Source organism: Lates calcarifer, linkage group LG10 (assembly GCF_001640805.2).
Source record: "Lates calcarifer isolate ASB-BC8 linkage group LG10, TLL_Latcal_v3, whole genome shotgun sequence".
NCBI lineage: Eukaryota > Metazoa > Chordata > Actinopteri > Centropomidae > Lates > Lates calcarifer.
This window is the reverse complement of record NC_066842.1, coordinates 3,257,321-3,272,299: the sequence shown is the minus strand read 5'-3', so window position 1 is coordinate 3,272,299 and position 14,979 is coordinate 3,257,321. Positions and strand designations below refer to the sequence as shown.

Sequence of the window (14,979 nt, the reverse complement as noted above, 5' to 3'; positions counted from 1 at the left end):
GGGATAACAGGGCAGAGCGAGGAACTGGTGTGTTTGTGTGTGTGCATGAGTGACGTAACTTTCAAGATAACGTTCTGGGCTCGGCTGGGTACTCACAGTGCCTACGGCCCATCCAGACCAGACCGTCGTGTGGTCACAGCTACATGCTTATCATTATTATTTTATCTGTTTGTGTGTTTCATGTGAACAAACAGTTCTGCCACTTGCTTCAAAAGTGCTGAATCTGTAATGTTTATGTGAAAAAAATTTCACTTCCTGCCTTCCTGGCGCCCGATCATGACTTAGCCACAACACAGGCCTCTTTCCCCACTCGCCCCTCCTCCCCCAGCTCTGTTCAGGAAGACCGGCTGTGAGGTCATGAGGTCACAGCCTGTTTAGCAAAGAGGGACAGTCCACGGTGCGACGTGGCGCTGCCGGTGTGACAGGACCGGAGGCTCCTGAGAGAACATGACAAATAGTTCTGAGGTTTGTCATTAGATCAAAGACAAGGAGGAAACTGGGTGTGTACGCTTTGTTCACCGAACCACACACTGACATTTTACCTGGAGACACAACAACAGGCTTTAAGTTTCATGTTTTCGCTTGTATACTGACACTGGATGGAGCGAATCTCAACACATTAATGACAAGTACGCCCACAGAGCTAACGGAGACAAAGCATGTTTCTAGAAAACCAGGAAGAATTTGGAAACATCAGCGAGATGACGAAGGATGGAAGAGCCAGATAAGAAATAAGATAAATGCTAATAAAACCTGTGGATCCCTGTGAAAGTTAAAGGAGCTCTTGGGAATCACAGAGGAAGAGAACTAATCAAATCAATCAATTCACCAGAGAGGGATTCCCCTCCTTTAGTCACGGTATTGATGGCTTTCCAAATGGGTGGAATCCGCTTTGCGGTATCAGTCGCTGATTGATCTCTGGTCCGCTGGGACCTCTTTGATGTAAAGAACAAAGGGTTCCTATTGGGTTACACAGGTCAGGATTGATGATGCGTGAAATCAAGGCCTCAGAGGGGGAAAACAGGGGGAAGACACTCTGCTTCCCATGGGAAGATCGTTACTTCTCCAAAACATGCCTTCATGTAAAAGCTCTTTGGAAAACTGTCCACAAAGTCTGGCGAACCATCAGATGAACAGTGAACTTCAAAGCAGGACTCACGGTTCAGGGTCTTCTGCTACTGGCAAAGCAAGAGCCAAAGTGGACGGGTGCTTTCTTGCATATAAGTCACCTGAAATAAGGAGTTCACATCTTCAGTGAATAAACGTCACATTTATCTCTACAGGAAGCAGATAGGAGCCATTTCTGACAGCTCAGGCTGTCTGATCTGAAGCCCTTGGTCGTTCCTCTCGCTTTCTCTTGTCTGTCATCTCCTTCCTCTCTTCCCTCCCCTCCCTTTCTCCAGTCTGGGGGGAGAGACGCGCTGACAGATGGACCTAGTACATCCGGACACAGGAGCGGGGAGAGTACAGAAAGGAGGGTGGACCTAGAGGGCAGGAAGCCAGGACAGAGAGCAACAACAGCGGTTGCCAGATACAAAGTGTTTCTCCTCGCGGGCAAAGAAGAGATGTCTGATTCCAGGAATGGAGGAATGATTAAGGGGTGGAGGGAGGGGTGGACTGCGAGGGTGGAGGGGGCCTGAGTTCGCCAACACCTGGTGGGGATTAGAGGGAGGAGGAGGATGGGTGGTAGTTGGGGGAACTCTGTTGTGTTCTGGAGGAAAGATGTTTTTGTTCTCTCTCTCTCTCCTGGAGTGTTGCTAGATTAGAGGCTTGGAGTGGAGGATGAGGAAGACGGGCTTCTCCTCAAAACAGCCGCGGTGAAATGTTATTGTTTAAGGGATTTAAATGTAAGTTGTCATTAAAGTACAAGGCAGATATTTTTCTATATTTTCCGTGTCAACAAATCTCATGAAAAGACCAAAAACCAGAGTGTATAAGCCTATACAGATGTTAAATGTTGAATGTAAATGTTAAATTTATGTGTCTAATTTTAGCACAATCAGAGACTCTGACAGGAACTTGATGTGGGGAGAAGGTGAGGTTATTTAGGTGGGAGAAGAGAGCTTTGACTCTGCTGTCCTGACATTCAGCGGAAAGGTCAACAAACCGTCGGGGAGACGGGAAGGAAGCAAGCTGCGGCGGTGACACCAAAGCCTCGCTTATTAAAATTTTTCCCTTGAGCACGAAACTCTGTCATTTTGCATCGAGCTGAAGCAGACAGAAGAGAGATGTAGGTGAGCTGTACAGCTGTGTTTGAGACTCGGCAGCTTTGTTTTTGTGTCAGAAAAAGTGGTATTTTCCTGAAGCAGACCGGGCGTGTTCTTCCATGTGTTGGGGAGGAGCGGCCTAGAGGTGGAGTACCACTGACAATCCAAGATTTGGTGCACCATGCAAGTCCAAGTCGACTTGGTCCAAGCAGGCAGGCTGTGGAGAGCGTGAAACACGTGTTTTGTGCTCTTTTTATCACTTTAATTGGAGGATTCACACCCACATAGACGCCAGAAAACACATCTAATTGCACAGGGAAGCGACAGTGATGTACATCCTGCTAAGTTTAAGCAAACTGACATTAAAGAGGCCAATGTTTTCTCAATCTTCCCAACTATGTCTTTATAACGGTCATTTCTACCTTATATTTCCAGAACCACATCAGTATAATTAAAAAAGGAGGAGGATAATAATAGACGAAGTGAGCAGAGATAGAGAGGAGCGGAGAGAGCAGCAGGGATGGACGGTAGCGAGAGCAGTTTTACAATCCAATCAGTGAAGGTAAAGACGATGGGAGGATAAGAGAGGTGAAAGAAACGAGGGATTAGGGCAAGAGGCTCTGCCATCACGTGCTGGGAAGTGGGCTAAACCAAAGGTGCATTATGGGAGTTGACCCAGAGGAGCAACAGTGCTGAATAGAGGTCTAATGTGGTGCTGCACCATCCATTCAGAATTATCACAAACTGCAGACTGATAATGATGCTGGCCTGAATATTGAGTATACAATATATAATAACACTGTGGAAAAAAGTCATTATTTTGTGTCCAAAGGCCTCAAAGTTGCACTCACTTTATTATTATTTTTTTAAATAACAGAGGTCTGCATGAGGTCCTGTTTGATTTGTCTGATTCACAATAAAAGCACATAAATAACTACACATTATTTAACATTTCAAAATAAAATGTGGTCTAACCTGATGAAAGGTTTAACCTGCTTGTTTAAGTTGTTTTGATCTTAAGTTATTTTTTATCGTTCTAAATAGGATTTGCATCATATTTAGTGTCTCTTTAAAGTAACAAGTAGTGTAGTGCATCTCATTTTCTGCACATGTGCTGCACTTACTGATTAAAGTCATTCGATCCGTCATTATGTGGTAAAAGACAAGGAGACGAACTTGACCCGCTGTGACCGGGATGTGTGATCTCCTGCCATCCTCACCTCTGAAGGGAACCACTCAGCAACAGGCTGTGACAGGAGGCTTAGAGAAAAAACCATTAACCAGGAGACGATCCTCAGAGTCTGGAGCCAAACACATGACTGAACGAACACATGGAGGCCTGCCGAGAGAGAGAGAGAGGGAGAGGGAGAGGGAGAGGAAAGGACGGGAGAAAGCAAAGAGGAGACAGAAGGACAGAGATCATCCGAGTGACACAGTTACTCACATGAAGAGAGAGTGTCACGATTTCAGGATGTGTCAGTCCGTCTGTCAGACACACAGCTGAGGTCTGTCCTTGACTTCCAGCTTAGATTTAGAAGTGTCGGTCCGTTTCAGACTCAAAAAAGAAATCTGCTTTCTACTCCGAGCCTGGCGCAGTGCCTACATGTACCAGCATGCACTGCTGTTCCAGATTATCAATGGCAGGCTGGTGAGCATGTTTACCTGACTGGGTAAGCCTCTTATCACATCTGCCAAATGAAAGACTGTATTCCTGGAATTCTGTGAATCACTAGTTTAGAGCTGCATCTATTGATTGTTTTCATCGTTAGTTTACCTCTATGTTATTTTTAACAGCTCTGGACGTCCAAATCAACATAGACAGTCAACAATGTGATGGGTCTGGATGATCACTGTTGTAGCTCCGAAGAAAGAGAAGAGGAGAAAGGGGGAAAAAAGCAGCTTAATGCTTCATGTAGGCTCCTCTGCCAACCACTGACATCAGGTAAAGGAGCTACAGAAAACACTGGCAGATATTACAGACATGCCATCCCAATGACTAACAGAGAAACATCATTGAAAATAGATAAACTCTCCATTTATGGTAAATATGAATAAAGACTTTGCTGCTTTTAGGTTTACATCAGGTTTTGACACAACGACTCAGTCTGCATCAATCAGGACATTAAAGTATAATAAGTTGTACAGACTCTAAACTAAAGGAGACGGAGAGTGAAGGATTTTGTACATAAAGCAACAGTGATGAGTTTTACATTGAGTGTGTGTGGTGTGTGTGTGTGTGAAGGGTAAATAGGATACGCCAGTCAGAGATGCCACCCACAACCCAGATGGCACTTCCCTGTAAATCTGTGTTCCTTTGAATCCACTGGGGCCAAAACACACACACACACACACACACACACACACACACACACACACACACACACACACACACACACACACACACACACACTCTTTGGGGCAGCAGGTTGATGTTATGAGTTTGAAGTCTGAAGTTGCTCGAGCTGCAGTTCCACTAATGGCCACTAGATGCTACCTCCAAGAAAAGTTGGATTATATTACTGATGATATCTGAAGCAACATGAATGTAAATTTAATGAGAACACACAGGTAAAAATGGGCTGGGCTCTTGATAATTACATGGTCCTCGTCATAAAATAAATACACGCTGACTGAGTCCCACCCACTGCAGGTCGTGGACAGCCCGGCAGGAAGGATGTGTGAGCCACTAGAGTGACCTTTGACCCATATGGCCCTGGACCAATAGCACACCAGGGTGCCAGGAAGTCCACGGCTTCCTTATCTGAAGAACGGAGACGGCCTGTTCCCACGTTTTGTTCCTTCTTCCAGAGAAAAAGGAACCAGATAAAACAACTGAAAACGGAGCCCAGCAGCGTGTATGGGAAGGGAGTTGGAGGGATTTGAGCAAGTCTTTACAGGTAAAATCCAAGTCAGCCCATGTGTCAGGTCTCTGAATGATCCATTGTTTTATTGTTGCAGCATTTTGCAGGTGAAAACTTTTAAATTTAATGTTTTTCCGAGTAAAGTCTCAAGTAAATCAAGCCTCACATGCTCTTCTTAACGACTTAAGTCTGTTTTAAGTACCAGCCTCAAGTCTCAAATTGTTCAATTAAAGCCTCAAACACAGTGAGCAGTTATGCATGTTACTATACCATGATGCTACGTTGGCGTTTTGCATGTTGCTAGTTTTGAAAGTGAAAGCTGAAAACAAAACATTTCATGGTCAGTGGACATGTTATGTAAATATCTTAACCTGAGGTATGTAAGTAGGAAAAGACACACCATGCTTAACACAGTTCATTCGTTTTTCCTGGAAAATGGCCGTAGCAGCTTAAATACTCTGCAGTTGCCTTTTGTAGCTTATTGGACGGTAAGATGGTTCCGAACATTAGCTGGTTATAGGTCATGGAAGTGAAACTATTTAGGGTTTAGTACACAGGAATACAGGATACGGGAAGTTCGAGGAGAAACAAATAACATTTTATTGGCCCACAAAGGAAGGGAAAAGGGTGAACCTGTTATCAGAGGCCTTGTGTATATGCATCCCTCTGTTTCCTGCGAGTGAAAGAAAGGAACAGGAAGGACGAAAGAGTGAGACAGAGCGATAGAGAATCAACTCGGGGATCAAATGACAACAAACAGATCACGCAGGAGCGGAGGTCCCTTTGAACCTTCCCCGTGCGGAAGTCAGCTTTTTTTTCCTGTGCTCGCTCTTTCTTTCCCCTCACTTTTTTTTATTTTTTTATCCACTGCCTGCTCCCCCCCTTTCCACCGGAGATAAGCTTTCAACACACTAAGCTCTGTGAAAACAGGCCACGAGTGTTTCAAGCCGAGACCAGTCTGCAAAGATGTCCCAGCGTGCTTCGTTGTCACGAGTCCACAAAAATACTTCTATTTGTTGTTGGAGCAATAGGGTATACGTACAGCAGAAGTCCTGTATATTTATTATATATTCTAATCAATAATGTGAGATTACAACTATATTTCTCAGGTTCAGCTGATAAACTGATGCAGCTTTTATCTCGCACGTTCAGTACGATGTGCAGTATTCAAAACATTTCCTGCAAAACAATTCATAAACGCAAAGAAGTATAAATATCAGATAACATTAATAAGTAATGTTGATTTGATATTTGAGCGCTAATATCCAATATACAGATTTTATGTTCAGGTCAGTTGTATATTTCTCTGCAGGGATTTCCCGTCTTAGTTGCAATCTTTCCTACAAACTGTCCCGGATGATTTCATTAAGCTACAGTCAATGAAACTGGGCCTCAAATGCTTGACAACATAACACAGTTTCTAGTGTCTCCTGGTGGAAAAACGTGGGTTTAACTTTACCCTGATCAGCAGTAAGAACTTTAACTGCCAATCATGTAAAAAAAAAACAACAGTTTTTTCTTTTTTATTGTTTGTTTTTTATGAGCGAGGGAACAGAAGCAGGTTGTTAAACCCCTCTGGCAAACAGGCGGCGTTTTTCTGGACGAGGAAACGTCAAGCAGAGACATAAAAAGCAAACAGAGGAGCCAGTGGTTGGACAGCATGCAGGTTTCACTGTTTACCTGTCCCCTTCTGCACCTATTTGAACAGGTGTCACTGTGTCTATGTGTGTGAATAGGTGTGCACATTAGATAAACTACAATCAATTACTGTTGAGGCCAGAGTGCGACTCACTGTAACTCAATAGGCGTGGGTGCAGAGTCCTCCTCTCCTGCTGCCTGTCTTCCCTCTCTCCTCCTTTGTCCCCGGTCTCCGTTTATCGCCTCAGCCCCTGACGGGGGGTTAAGAGGGGAATTTCCAAAAAAGATAATCCTCCTGTTTTCCAGAGATAGGCGAGAAGCGGCAGAAAAGAGAGGAGAAGAAGGGGTCTGTCTATTCAGTTGGGAAGCTAGAGATAATGTTTACCTTCTGCCTCGTGCCGGGTATGACTTCACCTCATCATGTGGGGTAAAATGATAGTATACATAGAGAGGTTGCAGCGTATTATTAGCTTCTGAAAGCAGAGAGAAATGCTTTTGTTTGGAAATATTCAGAGCCCTGAATCATCTTCTTTCCAGGGAGAAAAACCCCCAGAGGGGACACGGACACTTTCCACTGAAACCAAGACGAATGAAAATCCTCTAGAATGACCAACTCTTTAAAAGCAAGGCTGACTCATTTGACCTGTTAAACTCCAGGGCAACTTTTAAACAGTTAAAGGGCGGGACCACCCATTCATTTAGTAATTTGGGTGAATAAACGGATAAATCTGGAAGAGATTAAAATGTCCCTGCTCTTTATTCATGAACATATCAGCAGCAAAGACCAGCAGACAACTGATAGCTGATAGAAGATCAATATCAGCTTGACAAATCAATATGTAGCACCAACAGATATCAGGACAAACCTATAAATACAAGCACACACACACACACACACAGTTCAGCAGTAAAGTGTGAGCATGCGTTCGCCCGGTGGCAAGTCAACAACCCCCGGCTGTAAGAGCTCCTTCCTCAATATCAACAGGAAACCCCTCCTCCAGGAAGCTATTAACAGGTTATGGGATCATGTTCACAACACAGTTAAGACACACACACACACACACACACACACACACACACAGATTTACACCACACTTGTGTGTGTGTGTGTGTGTGCACTGTAAAACAAGGCCTGTGTGCACTTAATGAGATCGAATTGGAAGTGAAGGTGGAAATTGGTCGTTAACTGTTTGCGTCTGACTCTCTCTCTCTCTCTCTCCTGCCTTTGTGCACAGAGGGTTTTGTTATTGGGTTTGTTTGTGTTTCCACTCACATAGAGACAGTAACGAGGGTTTGAGGCCTTCAGGGGGCATTTCTGCAGGAATCCTGAATCACAAGAATCAGGTTTAGTGTTACAAGACTAGAACCAAACGTACAGTAATCTTTACGGTGCTCAGTATCCACTTACCTGCTTGTTCAGGAGCTCTCCATCATTCTTGCTTGAGCTCAACAATTCACTCTTGACCTTGGAACTTTTAAACCATATAAATTAGGAGGAGATTCACACTCATAATTAAAGATGTCAAAACATTAAAAGACCTGTTCAATGTGAGGAGTAAGAAGACGTAGAAGAAGAACGTTGTAGAAATGGAAACAGGTGAATGTTTTTTTACTTCACCTATTTATGAATTTTGGCTTTTTAATGTTGCATGAAACCCCAGGTCTTCCACCAGTCCAACAGTTTTCTCTTTGCTCGGGATGGACTGGATTTGGTCCCCTCGATCCGCAGGCCGAACCACTTTATGTAACTGGAAGAGAGGAGAAGATGCAGGAGGAGGAAACCCAGTAAAAACCAGAGAGGAAGCGAAGGATGTGGTGGGGAGAGCAAACAGCAGCCAGTTTTACTGCTTCCTCCCGACCCGGCCGCATCGCTCGCCACATCTCCGCCGCTGGAAAAACATAAACAGCTAAAGTCTCCGAGCTTGAGCCAAAACATCTCACAGTCGCAGCACTGGGACACGTATCATGTGAAACCACCATCAGAATAAAAGTGACAGATGAAAGGTTGAGGATGATAAAATATAAAACTGAGGAAATTGAAAGTTACTAGATACAGTTAAAGAGAGATTATATTATGTCAAGTTAAAATATTTTGTGAGATACCAACTCCTGATATTACATAACTTATCTTTTACTTCTGACTTAATATCTCTTAAGATTTTAAGTATACTTACTGTTATACTATCTTTACAATAATGACAGGCACGATAGTAGAATATATTCTCAGAACTTTGAAGTCCTCCCACTTGTTTGACTTTAAAATTTTTATACATAATTTTCATTTATTAAATAAACAAACGTCCAGTTTGAAGTTTATTATTCCCAATGTTTCACATTGTTTTAGGTTTTCCTGGCAGCACTGGGACCTTTTTTTAAGTGATATGATCTATCAGAATAAAGATCTGTAACAGCAGTGATTTTCAAAAAACTAAAACATTTTCTGAGACCTACGAAAATAAGCTGCGAACTAAAAACGAAGGAGTCAAAAGAGTGAAATGTCCCAGCACTCAAAACCTTTAACGAGTCCAAGTTCAGGTTGGAGATATTTTTAGTTTTGTCTGGACAGAAATACAGACAATACTAATAACATTAGTGCAATATAGCATCATTTATTCATTTAAATTAGATGTATATGAGGAGGTGTGTTTGAGGCGATATGTAGCACAACCTGGTTTTAAAATCGCACACTACAATGAAAAATGTTACTGCAGAAGCAACAAACTGCTAAAATATGTGCTAATACACACACACACACACACACACACACACAGAGGTCATACAGCAGACAAGCACCGTCTGTTTTCATAGCTGCAGCTGTCCGAATTGGATGTAACATCCACGTCAACACACACACACAAAAGGAATGTCTGCTTGGCCATACAGCTGGATATTCTTAAGAGGTGAAGAAAGACATGGAGAGAATATGCACACACACACACACACACACACACACACACACACACACACACTTAACCCACTGACCCCTGAGAGAGACCACCATGGTGGACACTTAGTATCACGACACACACACCCACACACACCCATGTCCAGTCAGTGCTGTTCGGCCTGTGTTTAGAGAGGTGATCAGTCCGTCTCCTCGCTCTCCGTCCTCCACCTCCCTCCTCCTGATGCTCGCACGTCCTTGAGGACTTTGGACTGGTGGAGGAGACACTCCTTCAGCTTGTCCTCAGTCAGGGTGAGACGCTCCTCCAGCACTGAAACGGTCTGTGTGAAGCCAGGATGCGGGGCGGGAGGGTATAATAATTATAGAGCCGTCATAGATTAATTATAGAAGTAGAAAATCAGGAGTTGAAATCAATCCTAACATAAAAGCTAAAGAGAGACAGAAGAGGCTTTTTAACTCTGACATGTCACAGTGTTTTTCCGAGCAGCAACACTTTGGCCTTGATGCAGAGAGTCGCTCAGCTATCACGCTTCTGATTAGAGGACTGTACCACGGCGACACAGCCTGTTGAAATGAAATATTTCTAATGTCTAGATTGTTTGTCAGTTCATTAGGTTTCATTTTATCCCTCCTTTGAAAAATGGGAAGTAGAAAATCCAACAGATATCTTTTATGGAGGGTCATATTTTTCATTTGTGTGCATACATTTTAGACGCTGTTGTGTGAAATGTAAGAACATTCAGATGGAAATCAAATACAGGAATAATAAAAGTTGGACAAACTGGTTTAGCAGGTTAAATCATTAGCCTAGTGACACCTGTTCAAACAGGTGCAGAGGAGGACAGGTAAGCCATAAATCTACCTCTCGTGTCTGTTTGTTTTCTCGTGTAAAAATGCTGCATGTTCAACAGGGGATTAGTGACCTGCTCCCAGTAAAAACAGATCAGATTTCAGTCTGGATCTGATACAGAAGGCATGATCGGTGAAAGTGTCCTGAAGGATTCTCAACTTTCAAATCTGAACTCTTGAAACTGCTTCCCTCGTTTCGTATTCATCTCTCCATTTTTACCCAGCTTAATAACTGACCTGCGTGAGAATATCCAGCTGCTGAACAATGTGGCCCAGGGTAGAGTCCAGACTCGATGGATGACCGGAGAGGACTTCGAGTGGGTGCGTCTCCGCTCTCTCCTCCTCTTCCTCCTCCTCTCTCCTTCCTCTTCCTCCCCTGCTAGCCCCAGCATGGCTCAAACCTGCCCTACCGGCACTTTTGTCTCCCTTCCATCCTTCCACTTTCGAACTGGCGACATGACGCGGCGGCAAACCATTGGAGTGGCGGCTGCTGGCGGCGGCCTGCGTGGGCGTCAAGTGTGTCTGACCGTTTAAGAGCTGGAGATGAAAGCGAGAAAGAAAGAAAAGAAAAGCTGATTGATATCTTTGACATAAGTGCTGGGCTCAGGTCTTGCCGTGGATTTTACCCACACAGCAAATCAAATCACCTTTGTGATAACCCTGACAGCTAATTGAGGACATGCCACTGAAAACAATGGGCTCTCAAAATAAAACCCCATTAAAGGCGTCCAGCCTGCTTCAACAACCTGCTGGAGGAACAGGAAGAAGAAGAAGAAGAAGAAACTTCTTTTTAAAAGTATTCAACAACTGAGGTTAAAGTAAAAGTGCTACATAAACTGAACCCTAAATCTGTTTGAAATGTACAGGAACCAAAGTATTAATTAGACTGACTAATATGTAATAGTGACACATAACACCGGGCAGGGTTAGACAACATCCTTCCTGCCTCATTGTTCTGTCAGAGGAGGCCTTGAGCCTGCTGTAACTTGGCAGACTGAAGGAGGTGGATGACTCACGCTGCTGGATAACTGACTGACTGACTGACTGACTGACTGACTGACTGACTGACTTGCTGGCTAAAAACAAGTTCACAAGGTCGTTTGCACTCCAAGGCAGTGAGAGACACAGCCAGAGAGCAAAACAGAGAAAATGTATTCGTCTTTATTTGACCTTTACATTTACAGAGAGCGTTCTTGACAAAATGATATTCCTTTTCACGAGCGGAAGAAAAACACATGGCGAGAGAGACGGAGAAAAAATAAGAGAACACTGTGTTCTTTTTAACCAGGGACACATTTCCCTTGTTCATCATTTATCCAGACAGAGACGACAGAGCATGACTTCACATTTAAATACTTTCACACGTGCACAACAGTAGCTCTACAGTGGCTGCTGAGAAAGTGCTTTTGTTTTTCTCAACACAACCATCCATACCAACATTTGGAGTTTAGTATTACTGGCAAACTAGCAACTTAAAAGTCTCTAAACATTTCTTAAATTGAATGAAAGTGTTTTGATCTGAACAGTTCTGCTGAAAAGATCCATCTAAGCTCTTCACAAACACTTCCTGTTCATTCACTACAGCTGTTCCCAGATCAGTCTAGACTTTTAATAAACGGCAGCAAGTGAAGCTAAAACAACAGCAGCGGTTTGCGTGAAAGGTGGAGGTGCACGAAGAGGAACAGAAGGGGGAAAATAAATGAGGGATGTGTCGGGAGGACGGAGGAGGAAGGAAGAGAAGAGGGTGAAGAGGAGGAGGGTGTCACACATTCCTCGCCTAATGCATGGAGCAATCGATTCCAGCTCGCTTCCTGAGCACTGTCCTCACTTCAAAGAGAGCGTGGAGGGAGGCAGGAGAGGATGGAGGGATGGAGGGAGGAGTGTGTGTGAAGAAGGGAGGAGGGAGAGTTACTCTTAACTCCCGAGTGGAGGTGAACAAAGCTGTCAGTGTGTGGATGCTGAGTCTCTGATATCTCTGCTCATTTCTCTCTTTATTTTCTTCTCTCTTTATCCTCCTCCTCCTCCTCCTCCTCCTCGGCCACATCTGGCCGACATCTGCTCACCTCATTTACGCTCAGCAGATCCAGACCTCCATCCCTCTGAACCCCCTCCCTCCGCCAGGAAGTTTGGGTGCAATCAAACGTTTAACAGGCAGGGTGCCCCCGCTGGCCTGAGTGTCAATCAGTGCACACACACATCAGCATATGCAGGCTCATTCAAACACATGTTAAACCACGACCTTTGAGCAGAGAACCGGGCGTATACACCACATTCAAAGGAAGAGTAACATCATATTACAGCTAAATATTGAGAATTATGCAACAAATATGTCAAGACAGAAGCCCTGTAAGGACACCTGTGTAAAGGGAGATTAATTATGACCATTTCAAAGCACGCAGAGCCAAAGCATAACATCTACAACAAGAGCATCATAATCATAAAGGTCATTTCTGAGATTAAAATCATCTCGGCTAAGCTCTGTGGTATGTCAGGGGTCACGGCTCGCTGTAGCCACGGTCAGTAGTGGCAGGAATGTGGCGATGGCTCGCTGCCAGCTGGAGTTTTCTGTCCGATGGGAGATGAGTGGGTGGTTAGGCCGGGGTGGCAGCGCACACTGTGATAATAAGGGGCCAGTGGGAGTGACGTGACGGTGTCCCAGTGCTGATAGTGAGGCAACAATGTCCACCGTTGTCTCTATGTGGCACCAGGCGACGTAGCTTTGTCATTATATTGTGTGGGACACAGACGCTCAGCACAGAACGTTTTGTTAAAGGTTATCAGGTCGTACGGGTGACGGTGGAGCGAGGAAGGAAGAAACTGTTGTGTGTAGTAAGCCAAGTAAATGTTTCACAGTGTACGCTACATATAATTCATAATTCTTTGTTTTAAAGTGTTCTGATAATCAGATGTAAGGCAAGAGACGACACCATCTTCTGTCAAGCTGCCTTATTCGTTGCTAATATTGTTGACAGCACGTTACCTGCTCACATGACTGCAGAAGATTTACCTAATATAGTAATGTTATCAGAGGAGCTGCCCGTGTTAACATGTTAACAGCATCTAACAAAGGCATCCTCAAGGGGAAGATCAAAAATAGTCTCCCCTCCATTTCTAAATCAAATCACAGATGTCTGATCAAAAACATGATTACCATGAGCACCAGAATTAGCTGCGCTCTCTCTTTTGGCAGGAAACCTCAGACACTGTGACCCTCACATAAAAAAGCTCTTTGATCTTAATTGAGGGGCCTCTCTGATGTTGCACCGCCCCTCACCTTCCTGCTCTACCTGAAGCCACACACTCATCTTCAAAAGAAGAAAAAACAGCTTGATCTTTGTTGCTTAACATTGAAAATCCTCCTCATGACGCGACATGCAACTTCACTTTTTCCACTCATCAGTGTCATTTAAAATGGCGTGCATCTACACAATGACTTTATGGCACGCTAAACTAAATGTCAAAAATTTAAACTGCAGGGCGAGCGGGTCTCTGTCACACACTGATCAGAGCGTCGTGTCCACTGGAGAGGACACAGATGGGCTCTCAAGCTCTTGTGATGTTTAGTATTCACACTGAGCCGCCTGCCCTCATGATGCCGAGCACCGGCTGCGTTTACATGTTGACCACGGTGCAGCAAATATTAGATCTGCTTCTTAAGACGAGAGCGTGACTGCACAAATTCTATAAAATGACCCTTACGGTGTAATAATGCATGTGACACTTAGACTTTCTCTTCATAATAATAAATAAAATGACCTTTTGCAACAAGAGCTCACAGTCGAGCAAACACTCAGGAGGACTGAAAATCAAAACAGGGATCATCGTGACTGGGATAAATGGGATGAGAAATCAGTCATCAATCAGTCCTCAACATCAAAAACCATCAGGATACTCTAACTAAGGTTACTTTCTCTGGTCTTTACAGAATATATCCAAGCTACACAGACTCACACAGACACACCTCTGTTCAGGAATACACACAAACACACAGTCCAATTAGTAATATTTGTGAGCTCTTTTAGTGCAGGTGGCGTGAGTGCTTCAAACAATCAGCCAATCAAACAGGTCTGCGGGTGGTTCACTTTGTCGCTTGCTGAGGCGCACGCAGGAAACGGACTATTAGCGACTGTCAGGCTCCATCTGTAAGGAGTGTGGTAAACAAACCGCTGCTTTACTTCCTCCTGTGCCCTTTGTCCGGTCATGTCATGGTCATGATCTGAGAGGCTACGAGGGGGATGGGAATGAGCTGAAGTAAGAACGAGAGAGTGAGTGAATCAGTGAACGTACGCTGACCTGAGTGTGAGCACTATTTTTAATCAAAAATCTGGTTTTGGCCACTTTTTTTACCTTTTGACATGATGGATATGATTGATTTTGAACTGAATATAGCACAGCAATTTCATAAAATATAGTCTGACTCCAGCGTGTACCCTCTCCACTCCTTTGTGGTGGTGGGAAGGGAGCGTTTCCTGGTCACAGGATGCCATGTAATGCCGTTAATAAAGCAGGCTCCATGGAG

General features: G+C 44.1%; 1 protein-coding gene across 1 annotated transcript in view; it reads right to left on the bottom strand.

The window, feature by feature from the left end:
- Window positions 1–9,236: 9,236 nt before the first annotated feature.
- Window positions 9,237–14,979, bottom strand: part of poc1b (POC1 centriolar protein B) — a 32,168-nt gene continuing 26,425 nt past the window's right edge. Inside the window, 2 exon segments of the mRNA XM_051073281.1 lie at window positions 9,237–9,931; window positions 10,698–10,997. Coding sequence (XP_050929238.1) covers window positions 9,791–9,931; window positions 10,698–10,997 — 441 coding nt within the window. The 3' untranslated portion in view covers window positions 9,237–9,790.